Genomic DNA, 13,880 nt, shown 5'->3' on the forward strand with positions numbered 1-13,880 from the left:
TAAAATAAAATAAAATTGATATAAAATTATAAATTGGTAAATATTTTATGGATGTTATTACTCCTATTAGATAATGACTTGACCCATATTTCGTATAAAAAAACAACTATAAATCGTTGTTATTAGTTTTCCAACAAAAAATAATTGAAAAAAAAGTTAAAAATTGAAACTCATTTGCTTTATGATATAAAAATATTTTAATTAAAATATGTCAAGTAATACTCCACTTATATAAATAAGAGTATAAGACAAATTATCTTGTTCATTCGGTATTATACTTTTATTTTATTTTACTTATATTCAATCCATTTGAAAGTTAAGACGAATTTCATTAAACAAGAATTCGTGAAGGAAAATAATTTGCTTGTACACACATGAATGTAATTGCCGACTTGCCTCGTTACTTGCGCTATCAATTAACAATTATTCATAAGGTGTATTATTAGCTGGTGAAATGGGAGCAGTTGAACTTTCAACGGTGATCTACACTTTGCACAGTACCCTTCTTTGGACCTATTTGACTCGCAATTTAACTTAAAAATTATTCCCTACCTTGTTTTTGCTTCATGCATCACTTATACGAAGTACATGTTTGTTTGTACCTTGTTTTTGCTTCATGCATCACTTATAGTACATGTTTGTTTGTTTTATTGTGGGGGGAAAATAAAGTAAGTGTAAATTATTAATTGAGACGGAATAATTATACGTATTTATTAATCATGGAACTTATTGCCAAATTTTAAATTAAAGATAGGATTAATTTGCTAAGGAGGAAATGTGGAGATTAAAGATAGGAGAAGGGGCAAATGATCCATATTTAACGAGTACTAATAACTTTGTAGGACGTCAAACATGGGTATTTGATCCTGATTATGGTACTCCTGAAGCTATTCAACAAGTTGAAGAAGCTCGTCTTAACTTTTATCGAAATCGATTCGAGGTTAAGCCTTGTGGTGATCTTCTATGGCGTCTTCAGGTTAAGCTCGTCTTTTAGGGTATCTCATTTATTTGTTTACCTTTCTATTTTGGGAATGTGTTTCAGAAGTAATTTGATCATTCACCCGTATCATTGTCCACTTGTCAATCAATAACAATATTTATTAATACTCCCTCTAATTTCCTTAATCTTTGTGCCGAAAAGAGTAGTTACTCCATCCTGCTTTTATAGTACATCATTAGACAGATTATTTGTCTCATTTTTGTGTCACGTCAAACCTTGTGATGGTCTTTTCTGGTGTTGCATGTAGAAACTCGCAATGCTAAGCCTAGTGAATTTTCAACATTGTACCGGGTCTAATAACGCTAAACTTATTTTCTGTTATTAAAATGCAGTTCTTAAGAGAGAAAACCTTCAAACAAAGTATACCACAAATGAAGGTAGGAGATGGGGAGGAAATCACCTACGAAACTGCCACGACAACGTTAAAGAGAGCCGCGAACTTCTTGACCGCCCTGCAGTCCGACCATGGTCATTGGCCTGCTGAAATTGCCGGCCCTCAATTTTACCTCCCTCCCTTGGTCAGTCTTCAAATATATGTTCATCACACTAGATTATGCCTACATTGCCAATGCAAATGCCATGCAGGTTTTTTGCCTATACATAACTGGACATCTCAACTCTGTTTTCTCGATACACCACCGCAAAGAAATTCTTCGTAGTATTTACTATCATCAGGTTCGTAAATTCAGATTCACTGCAGGCAAACCACTCCGGTTTGGATTTTTAGTCATACAAATCATTTTTTGCTGATTATAAACAGAATGAAGATGGCGGGTGGGGATTGCACATAGAAGGTCCTAGCACCATGTTCTGTACAGCGCTCAATTACATATGTTTGCGAATGCTAGGAGTTGGTCCTGATGAAGGAGACGACAACGCGTGTCCAAAAGCTCGTAAATGGATCCTCGACCATGGTAGCGTTACTCACATTCCCTCTTGGGGCAAGACTTGGCTTTCTGTAAGTTATCTTATGTAGGACTAGTACATGCAGAGCTATAAAGTATTTTTTTGTAGGCTGCATTCTTACGATTTAATCATATACACTATATATGTTTTAGATACTCGGTCTATTTGATTGGTCGGGAAGCAACCCAATGCCGCCTGAGTTTTGGATGCTTCCTTCTTTCATGCCCATATCTCCAGGTTTGGCATCACCAAAAATTCTCCAGTCTTCCAAGTCCAAACGGTTACAAACGATGTTAAATCTTGATTCGGTGCTGATATTGTGCAGGGAAGATGTGGTGCTATTGCAGAACGGTTTACATGCCAATGTCATATTTATACGGGAAGAGGTTCGTTGGTCCAATAACACCTCTCATTACGCAACTTAGGGAGGAACTCTTCAATGAACCCTTTGATCAAATCAATTGGAAAAAAGTTCGTCATTTATGTGCACCGGTAATCAACTCATTATATTAATTCAAATTACAATTGTTAAATTTATGAAATGTATTAGTGAATTAATGTGATCCTATTATTAACTGATGCAGGAGGATGTCTACAACCCTCAACCATTAGTTAAAGATCTAATGTGGGACGCTCTTTACATCTTCACTGAGCCTCTTCTTACTCGTTGGCCGTTCAACAAGTTGGTACGAGAGAAGGCGTTACAAGTGACCATGAATCATATACATTATGAAGATGAGAACAGTAGATACATAACCATGGCTTCTATTGAGAAGGTCTTATGTATGTTAGCTTGTTGGGTTGAAGACCCAAATGGGATTTGTTTCAAGAAACATCTAGCCAGAGTTCCCGATTACATATGGATTGCCGAGGATGGACTTAAGATGCAGGTAATTTAACTTAAACTACTAAGTTGAAGTCATAATATTCGATACATCATATAATAATGGTATGCATATGCAGAGTTTTGGAAGTCAGCAATGGGATTGTGGCTTCGCCGTCCAAGCATTGTTGGCTACAAATCTAAGTCTCGACGACATTGGACCTGATCTTAAGAAAGCCCACTTCTTCATTAAAGAGTCACAGGTATTATTATGTCCATGCTTCTAATAAAACTTAAGAGAGGCCATTAATGCAGATTCCATATATAATATGAACAATGTAGGTGAAAGAAAATCCATCAGACGATTTTAAGAGTATGTATCGTCACATATCTAAAGGATCATGGACTTTTTCGGATCAAGATCAAGGATGGCAGGCCTCTGACTGTACTGCTGAAGCCCTTAAGGTAAAATAAATTTAACGAGTGTGTTGAAATTATCGATTAAATTGTGTGTTAATAATTTGTTATATATTTGTGAAGTGTTGCTTGATTTTATCAACTATGAATCCAAAAATTGTTGGAGAAAAGATGAATGACGAGATGCTATATGATTCAGTTAATGTCATACTTTCTCTTCAGGTACAACTACACATATATACATTCCTTCATTTACGATTTTACGAGTTACTAACATTTCTATATAGTCCTCATAATTTCTAATTACTGTAAATTAATTTTGATAAAAAAAAAATTAAAGAGTGAAAATGGAGGATTATCGGCATGGGAGCCTGCTGGAGCTCCGGCATGGTTGGAGGTAATTAATTAATCACTCCATTCAGCAACATAACAGAATTCATAATACTTGAAATTGACTTTTTTTTTTTTTTCTCTTCTAATGACATATTCAGCTTCTCAACCCAACAGAATTTTTTGAGGACATTGTCGTCGAGCATGAGTAAGTGTGAATTCTGCTACAAATATCGTTAATTGAAATTGAATTTGTATTGGTGGTATTAATTTAATTATAATCATAGTCACAAATATTATTACTCTGTATTAGTTATACGATAATACGGAGAATTGTGTTTATAGATATGTGGAATGCACTGGTTCAGCAATTGAGGCATTGGTATTGTTCCAGAAATTATACCCTATACATAGGAAGGAAGAGATCGAAAAGTCTATTGCTAAGGCGTCCAAGTTCATCGAGGATATCCAATATCCCAATGGTTCATGGTATGTTCTCAATCCGATTACCAAATTTTTAGTCCGAGTAGCGTTAAGCTTACCGGATTTGTTTTTGTAAATGTAGGTACGGAAGCTGGGGAGTATGCTTCACATATGGGACATTTTTCGCAATAAAAGGACTAAACGCAGCAGGCAAATCCTATTCAAATTGTGCTTCTATTAGGAAGGCTGTTAAATTTCTTCTTACATCTCAAAAAGAGGATGGTGGATGGGGAGAGAGCTATCTTTCATGTACCAAAAAGGTACATACCTTCTTTTGTACAGAATTACGGTGATTAATTTACATCCGTATAATAAGACTAACTTATCTCAGTTTTCGGATTAGAAATAAAATGACAAAATTTAAGGCATTTGTGATTTATCAAACATAGGAGTTTGTGCCACTAGAAGGTCGATCCCATTTAGTTCAGACTGCGTGGGCGTTAATGAGTCTCATTTATACAAGACAGGTATTCTAATACTACTATATTTTTGTATAATTACGTATATTTCAAGTTAGTGTAAGATTATATTATATAATTCAATCTTATTATTATATCAGATGGAGAGGGATCCTACTCCGCTACACCGTGCAGCAAAACTGTTGATTAATTCACAACTAGAAAATGGTGATTTTCCTCAACAGGTACATTTAATACTCGGATCATTTTAGTCTTGTTTCGGGTTTTTTAACATGTGCTCTTATCAATCATGTTTTTTGAATTTCTATTCCTGATGGAAAATGACGTTAACACATTGAACAGGAAATTACAGGAGCATCCATTAAGACCTTGATGTTACATTATGCGATGCATCGGAATATTTTCCCTATGTGGGCGATCGCTGAATACAGGAAACACGTTCTCTTAAATACAGAACTTGAAGAAAAATTACCTTTATGAAAGTATTCCTCAAAATCATCATCTGTATGACTGTATATTTAGTGGTGACATCTTGAAGCAAAATATAAGACGCTAATATGTGAGCTATTAACGAATTTGACATATTTACGAAATTATGCAAGGAAGGTCAGATAATGAATGTATTTATACGGAAATGTGTATGAACTTAACAACGAATAGATCCTTGCCTGATGAGATAACTAAAATCCACCACTGTCTTCATTTACGGCCTTTGTCAGCATCATCGAGCAAATTGCATATATCCGAACACTCCACCAAACTGCACACCGAAGAAACTAGTGAAACTTGGTAAGATTAATCTGGACGTAACATACAAAATCACGAGACGATAAAATTAATTAACAACATGATATATTACCAATATTGACGACTCCGAAATCCTTCCTTGAAAACAACAATAGGCCTGCAACCAAATAAGAATGAGAAAATTTACAACACGATTTATGTAACAACAATATTACCCCAGTGTCGTAAAGACTCCTATCCTATGGAGATAAAAGGGTCGGATAACTTAATTTAAATTGCGTTAAAAATTGCATTGAATAAAAATCTCAGTGAATCGTAACAGCAAATTATTACATACCCTCGAAGATTAAGAGGACCTTCACCAGGGGACCCGAACCCGCCACGAGCACAAGTAGTAGCACATTTACTAGTACACCTTTCAGCATTCCTAGACTTAGGCTTCTGAATTCTCTTAACCTTCATATCCTCACATTCTACAGAACTCGAACCAAACTCACATGACTTGGACGAAAGAGTTTGTGGAATATTTGACAACGTCTCCTCGGTAGGAGGCGGTGTCGAAAGTACTGCGGCCGCAGCTAACACACCGATTCCACCAAATGCTCTACATTTTGAACCATTATTTTTATTGTCATTGATGATCATAACTTTCCATATTGTATGGAAATTGTGGGTTTTTCTTGAATTTAAGTGGGTAATTATGAAATTGTGACAATTTAATTTGTAATTTGAGGAACATGGGATTTGGGTTAGAGAAGTATTGGGATTTGCTCCAAAATGTAATTGCATTGTGAATGGAGAAGAATGAGAGGATGGTGTTTTTCTTTGGATAGATTAGATTTTTTTTTTCTTATTTTTCTTTTTCTTCATTTTCCCTTTAATTTTAATTTTCTTTTTTTTTTTTTTTTTTTGAATTTAATAGGCGCCACTTGGATAATTGTGGAGTATAAGTAACACTGATACAACTTGTGGAAAATTTAAATCACATGCGGTTAACTAGGTTGATGGCAATCGAGTCAGTCGGGTCGGGTTTAAGCCGAGCCAAGCGGGGTTATGTCAAATTGGGTTTGGGGTTGTATCGGATCAACCTACTATTTCGGCCAAGGTCGGGTTGAGTTTGAGTCGGGTCATCAGGTTTGGTTACTTTATCGCATAAAGTCATTATTTTTTTCCATAAAATTTAAATTTTGACCATTATTTGGTTTAATTACTTCGTTATTAAGTCAAATTTATCAAACTGAGCATTAAATCGCTTTAACTTTGATCAATCTTAAGTGTAATAATTGTCATGTCATCAATCTACAGTCAATATCGACTTGGATTCTTAACGGGTCGGATGGGGTTCAGGTTCGGGTCACTGATCATCGGGTCATATCGCATGTCAGGTTGATTTCGGGTTAGCTTTTCGAGTTCTGTCGGATCGGGTCGGGTCGGTCAAGTTGCTCAACTCTTTCATGGAGCATATAGTTAAGAGGTTTAATTTTAACCTAGTAATAAAAATAGGTGATCACTATGGTTGCGATCAATTCATAGATTATACAACAAATATAACTGGTTGTGGAGTTTCCGGGTTTTACAATAAAATTTCTGATTTTTGTTTCAAAGATTACTTCCTCCATTCAACTCCACTCGACCAATTTCATTTTGTACACTATTCACAAATAAGTATTCAATTTCAATTTTCTCTCGATACGTAAGTGGAAATATATTCATATGGATCTTGTTTGATTCGTCTTTACGAGTACATTAAAAATATCTAACTTTTATAATTTTTGCAAATACGTAGCTAACGATATTTAGCATGTAAAACACGTGTTGGCAAACGTGAAAAAGGAAGGTGGTAGAGTGGAGTTGAATGCAGTAAGTATGAGTTTTCTTATAAAGTTTTTTTTGAACTCGTTAACTTAATCGTTAAGTTAAAAAATTTCAACATAACACAAAAACTATACATATAAATTCGATTAATTTTGGATTTTGACGTCTAAAATTAAAACATAACATATAAACCTTAGAAAAAATATATAATATATAATACATGATATGCGTGTTCCTTTTTTCTCTGATATTAGGATAAGTTATTGGCAAGGACGAAGTTAGGTTCAAATTCTACCTAGGGCTGAAATATCAATCTACTTATATTTTGAATCATAGTTAATTTTTTTTTTTCAAGAGGAGACAATGTTGTTAACTCGGCTTGACTCGTTAAGTTCTTGGTCAAGATTTCACCAAGTCGAGCTCAAGTAGTCCCTGAGCTATCTCGCCTCTTCTTATTATAAATTTACCAAGTTTTATGTCAAGTTGATTGGTTTTATTTGAATAATTATCGAGAATATTTGTTATCGGGTCACAACCGGTTTCAATTATTATCACATCATTCGGCGGTTTTTGGGTTTAGTTCAACCCTCGGGGCCTCGGGTCAGCATAGTGTAGTAAGTTGTAGCTCATCAAAATTTTAGGCTCTAATAGGTCGGTTTCTGACCCACTAGCTAGGGTCAGAATATATGTGTAGATAAATATCTATTCTAAAATAAACACAAATTCTCAATTAAGACATATCATCTTAAGTTTAAGACTTGTAAAATAATTAGAATAAAACAAAAGTAGAATACGCATAGAAAAACAACGAATTTGTCTTATATGAATATCCCATTTTAATGTTAAGACGGATATTTGCTGAAAATAAATTAGACATCAATAAAACATAAGAAGAAAGCTCCAATAACAACGTAATTAATTACTCCGTATAATAATAGTTTGATAATAGTAACAACATTGTAAGACTATAGTGACATGCCCCATGCATGCATGCACAACTTTATTCCATCTAAATAATTAACTATATATATCTTCCTTATTATTCTCCTAAGTCCTAAACATAATTAAGAATCAATAACTATAATATAACTATATAACTACTAAATTTGTCTAAACACAATTAACTTGAGGGCGATGGAGCAGCAGCAGAACAGTGATGGTTAATGATACCCTCCAAAATTGGAAGAGGGTGTTTAACAAGAGGTTGACAAGCATCTTCAATCTTCTCAAGAGCACCGCAACACTGTGCACCAAGTTTAATATTACGTGTCATTATATAATGGTGTAGATCTCGTAAACAAGCTCCCATCTTTTTATCATGGACCGCCATGAAGCATTCCCTTTGTTCCTTGGTAGCCAAATGGTGTGGGTGGTACGGGAATTTCAAAAGTGCGTCAAAGTCGCCAATACCGTTAGAGTCAGTGCTCGGGGTTGACGGGGTACTTGGTGAGGTTGGAGGTTGAGCCGCGTAAGGGAAGGGGAATCCGGGTAGGTGAAAGTGTGGGTGTAGGTGCGGGTGTAGATGTGGGTGTGGGTGTGGGTGTGGGTGTGGGAACGGGAATCGGTGATGCTCGTATGGGTGTGGATGTGGGTGGAACCATGGTGGGATAAATATGGCTTCGGGTTCAGTTTCGGATTTGGGTTGTTGTTCTTGAGCATTAGCAATAGTAATTGCCAAAAACAGAACTAGAAAACAGATTGCAACAGCCTTCATTGTCTCTTAGCTTTCGTGTTTTGGATTTTTTTTTTATTTTTTTTGTTTATTGAGAGAACGAAGGAGATAAAATCGAGAGAGGTATAATTTGCGAAATTTATGAATTGGGTTGGAAGGGTTTATATAGTGTTTGTAATGTGTGTTTCATATGAACTCAAATACTTGTTAACATCGACACATATCGGAGAATTTGGCATCGACTACGCTTCCGACTTCTACTCGGTCGCAACCTCCTGAGTCCTGGCTTCCGGATTGTTATTAGGATAAACTTTCTTGATAAACTTTAGTCATGATAGAATTCATTATGATATGTATTAATCTTCAAGTATTAGGTATTTTTAATTAATTTTAATTAGAGTTCGAAGGTGAGTCGAATATGTGATAATTTTAATTAAGAGTTCGATGTTTAAAGAGTTTAATTACAGGTAGAAGACGCTTGTAGATTGTAATTATCGCCTTTTATCGCGTTTTCCCCCCTTTACCGAGTTGCATTTTAGCTATAGAGAAAGCCAAGGGGGGTTTCCAGCCGGCTGACTGGCTGCCTGCCGACCGGTTTAAAAGACATTTTCTATAGCTAAAATGAAACTAATTTTATTTTTTACGGAAAAGCTTTTTTTTGTTTTTTTTTGACAATTGGCAAGTTTGAGTTACATAATAATAGCTCTTTGAGCTAGTTTATGAGCCATACTATTAAATTTCCTAGGAATAAAACACAAGGAAATGCAATGAAATAGACAACATAAATTCAGGATATTAGCGATAACAACTCTCGTGTTTAGACAGCATTTGGAGCTATCCATGATTTATGGAAAAGTTTATAAAAAGGGAAAGATGAAAAATTACTATTTTTCATTAATGTGAATGAGGTGAAGTATTTTGTATGAGCTCTTTTACATTTTTACGTAATATATGATATACAGTAATAGCGATTTTGATTTTCACCAAAATCGAGTAAAAGAAATGAACTTTATACAAATAAAATACAATGATTTTGATCAAAAAAAGAATAACATAATCTCAGTGAAGATGATCATGTGTTCTTCTCAAGAACTGATAACGCCGGAGTCAGATAGTTATTAGCCTTATCAGGCAAATGTGCCACCTGCAGATCAGAGCAGCATTCATCAACTTTCTGAATTCAGACGAGTCTAAATAGCATAGGTCGCAGCAATTAAGTTGACGAAGGTCTTACCAGCTCGTAAAGCTCCTGGCCTTGTTCAGCAACATACTCATAGCATACCTGAAATTTATTTGCGATAAATTAGAATTACCAAAGTTCGGTTTTAAACTGATTGAAGTACAGTAGTATTGAACACGGAGAAATAAGCGTACATCAAAACTCTTATTTCTGGCTGTAGAATCGTGCAATGCCTTCACACAGATGTCTGCTACATCCGCACAGCTTATACCCTGTGACAAATGTCTCAGCATTAAGTTAAAACAGTCGATTTTCGCGTTGTTAACTTACAAACTAAACTGTGATGCTCACCTGAGATATCCTGTTTCCTTGATCAAATATGAGAGCTCTTTGTCCCCCAGGTTCCTCCTGTAAATTCCACAAGAAACACTTCTCAGTTAATTCTCCGGGTTTTTGTTATCATTTGAAAAAACTCGCTATGGTGGAAAGTAAGATTTATGCTGGAAAAAGCTTAATAATGAAAACATTCAGAGTTAGTACTGAAATATGTGAACCGTAATTGAATGCTTACCTTCAGAGGACCAGGGCGGACAATTGTGTAACCAAGTCCTGACTTTCTCAACGAATCTTCCCCAGCCTTCAAACAAGTTAAACCAATATAAGTATAACCTAAACTGTGTATCTAAAATGTCTTGAACCTGCAATGACTCGATCCAAAACTTATCCTGAATTACCATTTGCAAGGCTACTTCTAAGTTCTAACATATACTCAGAAACATCATTTTAGGCTAAAAGCAGGACTATTTTCTCAGAAATCATGTTAGGCGCTTTGACACATCCAAATCGGAGATTTACATGAGTCCGTAAGTAAGATGGGGTCTGGATTTCAGATAGAATGTTACATTTTAAGTCTCTGGCATACCTTCTTAGCTTTCAAAACTTGATCTCTTCTTGAGGCCTCTATTCCGGATCCAGTACACGACACCAATATGAAGTCTGTTTCCTGACCACTCTGCAAGAATACATTGCCTTAGAAAAATATATTTTCAGAATGCGAAACCATTTACATTAGTTTATGCAAAAATTGGAATTTTCCATGGTTTACCAGGTTATGTAAATTCACTGTACAACTATTTGGTACTTACAGGCAATGCTTTTATATATTCTAGGATCAATTCGAAACTTCTTGGGTCTTGCTTCATCCCATTAGGCCCTTCTACAGGTCTCTGCGCAAAAAAAAAGAATACCATGGGAGTATGGGACATGTTAGCCAGCTTAGCTAGTAAACTTATTGCGTAGTAAAATTCAGCTTAGAGATGGGGAAAAAAAAGATATGGAGTCTAACCTGTTTTCTAGGTTCGAAACGTATGGTCAAAGTGTGCACAAGAAAGGGGTCTAGAGGTGGATCAGTCGGGCTCACGGGGCGGAAAGACGAGAACGGGACTCTGACCTGCAAACACAAATAAGAAGTTTGAGAAGGTAAGCTGTTGAAATAGGAAGACTTTAAACAGCTCAGTTGAGTAAAAGTGAAAAACAGTTCCTAATGGAAAATTCCGCACCCTGCAAAATCCTGCTTTCGTATTAATTCTAGAAAAGTACATTTTGCTTTGAGATGGATCTGCAAGAGGGCCAGCTTCAAGAATCACAACATAAGATCGACCATTGCCACCGACTGACAGAACAAGACCTTCATACCTAATCATCATGTGTTCGAAAAGAAAACAGTTATGATTCACAAATTTCAGAAAATGCAACAGGCGAAAATATTTTGACAGTTGACATACATCAATTTTGGAATATAACTTAATAAAAGAACCAAGTGTCGTATAAAAAGAGTGACGTGGAGCCAAAGTGAAGTGTCAAAGTGACATGTTTTCAAAGAAGCATACCGGTCCAAAGTAAAACCCAAGGGAAGTGAAATCTTTCGCGATAGTTCCACATATCCTCCTCGAGTGAAAACATATCCTGTAATGAATATGGTAGTAAGAATGACAGTAATGATTTACACCATTTGTTACGGACATATGATTTACACCAGTAAATGTTTTAGACATACCTGAGAAAATAGCAAGTCCATTCTCATTAAACACAAATTTGGCATCCATTCCTCCGTCATATTTGCTTGCGATTACATCTTGAAAATAAGTTCCCTGACGTATTTCCCATCCATTTAGCGAATCTTCTGACTTGAATTTTGAGATGAGAAGCTTGCTTTTGCTGCTTTTTCCTGCGCGTAGCTGTGCCAATTTGTTGTTATAGTCCTGTAAATTCATTCAGGTCAGTGCCTGTCAAACACAGCACATGTTTCACAGATTTACTCTATTTACTTTCTGTTAAACTCAGAAATTACTAAATAATCTGAAATTTCATTGCATCAAATTATATCTTGATGAATATTTATGAAACCAGTCAGGAATCCGGATACTGTCATATACGGTGAGTAAACCGTAGAAGCTACTGCATAATCTGAATTTCCTTTCATTAAATTTATCCTGAATCTTAATGTAGTTCAGACCAGGCAGGATAATTTCATATTAGAATTGTAACCCACAGAAATTACTGCATAATATGAATTTTCTCACATAAACCAGAACAACCAAGACCATAAACAAGGAATACCTGAAAGGCTTTAGAAACATTGTAGACACCACGATAATCAACTCGATTGAGATCCCCGGTAATGGCTGAACGGGCAGTTGCACAGTAGATAATTTTGCTGCAACCTTCAACAGCATCCATTATGGATACAGGATCACCCACATCTCCTACTACTAGTTCCACTGATCTTGGGAGCATGTCCATCACTTCTTGATCAATTCTCCTCACAAACCCCTGCCAGACTTTTTCTGTTTATCAACAAATTTCGACGAAAATCCAAAACTTCAAATGCACTAGGAATCATGAACAACTAAGTTGATCAACACCATTGATCATCAGGAACAGGAAACACAAAATTGTCAAATAACACAAAATTGCCTAGAAAAGGAAAGTGGTAATACCTTGACAGTATAACCACGGAGCATGAGCTTGCGAACAACAAGGCGACCAATGCGACTAGTAGCACCAACAACAAGAACAGTAGTATTCTGAGCACCAGGAACAGTAAACTCACACAAAGGAGCCCCATCTCCATACACCAAGTTACTAGTCCCACTGTCATAATCAGTCCTTGATATCTGTCCTAACCCGGAAAACTTCTTCCAAACCTCGTCAAATATCTGTCGCGATTTCCTCCCTAATCCTACTGGATTAACCACCTCATCTAACCTCTTAATTACCCCACTTTCACCCACACCTTTCTTCTCCAATTCACTACTGTTATCAATGCTGCTTACAGTAGTAACTTCCTTCTGTTCATTTTTACCATCATCAGCAGTAACAGCAACAGCACCAGCATCCTTCTTGTTCTTAGAATTACTGCTCTTTTTTACCCTCTTCTTTTTACCAGTGGACCCATCAGTACTACTAGCTGATGCTCTTGGAACATACAGCATTACTTTCCTGATATTACTGCTGCAATTGTTACTTCTTCTGACAGTAAGTAAATTCATTGCAGCTGCCTGTGCTGCTGCAGCCATTTCTGATTTACTGACAGTACAGTAACTTCCTGAAATTAAAAACTTTTACAAACAGTAATTAAAACAAAATTAAATTGATAATAATAATATGCCAATTTTTATAATAATAAGATTATAAATATGTATATCCATATAAGCCATAGCAAACAGCAGTTGCCCACCACATAAAAATGAAGTGGGTCCAAGGTAAAGTTGACAACTTTGAAGTGTAAGGTAGCAAAATAATGTGCTGACGCGGCATTATCAGGTCCATTTTCTCTTCATCTACCAGCAGTATTTTTCATTGGCCACATTTTATTTTTGGTTCATGATTTTTGCATTATCCATATAGCAAATTGTAATCTAAAAAGCCTAATGTTTTAAAAATGATTTTATTTTTTCCGGGACGATAAGTCGGAAATTAGTGTTCTTACACAAAAACTTGAGTAAGACCGTCTTTAAAGATCTGTATAGAGCAGGAAAGAAGAAAAACAGCTAAATGCAGGCACATCATCCCAAAGAAAAAACTCT

The 13,880-nt window shown here is 35.8% G+C and overlaps 3 protein-coding genes across 4 annotated transcripts; 1 reads left to right on the forward strand and 2 right to left on the reverse strand.

The window, feature by feature from the left end:
• Window positions 1-715: 715 nt before the first annotated feature.
• LOC141591763 (beta-amyrin synthase-like) lies at window positions 716-4,880 on the forward strand. Its single transcript, XM_074412210.1, has 17 exons — window positions 716-976; window positions 1,333-1,518; window positions 1,586-1,675; window positions 1,761-1,958; window positions 2,059-2,143; window positions 2,232-2,398; window positions 2,491-2,796; window positions 2,870-2,992; window positions 3,072-3,194; window positions 3,270-3,368; window positions 3,487-3,543; window positions 3,638-3,684; window positions 3,822-3,965; window positions 4,042-4,219; window positions 4,349-4,426; window positions 4,519-4,602; window positions 4,721-4,880. The coding sequence occupies exons 1-17, from the start codon at window positions 776-778 to the stop codon at window positions 4,856-4,858; spliced, it is 2,304 nt and encodes a 767-aa protein (XP_074268311.1). The 5' UTR covers window positions 716-775; the 3' UTR covers window positions 4,859-4,880.
• LOC141591762 (uncharacterized) lies at window positions 2,266-6,010 on the reverse strand. 2 transcript variants are annotated; one of them, XM_074412208.1, is made up of 4 exons: window positions 5,463-6,010; window positions 5,238-5,282; window positions 5,047-5,138; window positions 2,266-2,352 (listed from the first exon to the last, which is right to left on the reverse strand). In XM_074412208.1, exons 1-3 carry the CDS (start codon window positions 5,912-5,914, stop codon window positions 5,078-5,080), a joined length of 558 nt encoding a protein of 185 aa, XP_074268309.1. In that variant the 5' UTR covers window positions 5,915-6,010; the 3' UTR covers window positions 2,266-2,352; window positions 5,047-5,077. The 2 variants fall into 2 exon arrangements, with proteins under 2 accessions (XP_074268309.1, XP_074268308.1); XM_074412207.1 differs by lacking the exon at window positions 2,266-2,352 and having other exon boundaries at window positions 4,943-5,138; window positions 5,463-6,009.
• Window positions 6,011-9,478: 3,468 nt separating this feature from the next.
• Window positions 9,479-13,553, reverse strand: LOC141591766 (protein HIGH CHLOROPHYLL FLUORESCENCE PHENOTYPE 173, chloroplastic). Its single transcript, XM_074412213.1, has 13 exons — window positions 12,792-13,553; window positions 12,412-12,624; window positions 11,849-12,053; window positions 11,682-11,757; window positions 11,352-11,487; window positions 11,138-11,242; window positions 10,938-11,018; window positions 10,715-10,804; window positions 10,364-10,429; window positions 10,144-10,200; window positions 9,987-10,064; window positions 9,847-9,894; window positions 9,479-9,756 (listed from the first exon to the last, which is right to left on the reverse strand). Exons 1-13 carry the CDS (start codon window positions 13,368-13,370, stop codon window positions 9,685-9,687), a joined length of 1,806 nt encoding a protein of 601 aa, XP_074268314.1. The 5' UTR covers window positions 13,371-13,553; the 3' UTR covers window positions 9,479-9,684.
• Window positions 13,554-13,880: the final 327 nt, after the last annotated feature.

Source organism: Silene latifolia, chromosome 7, assembly GCF_048544455.1.
Source record: "Silene latifolia isolate original U9 population chromosome 7, ASM4854445v1, whole genome shotgun sequence".
NCBI lineage: Eukaryota > Viridiplantae > Streptophyta > Magnoliopsida > Caryophyllales > Caryophyllaceae > Silene > Silene latifolia.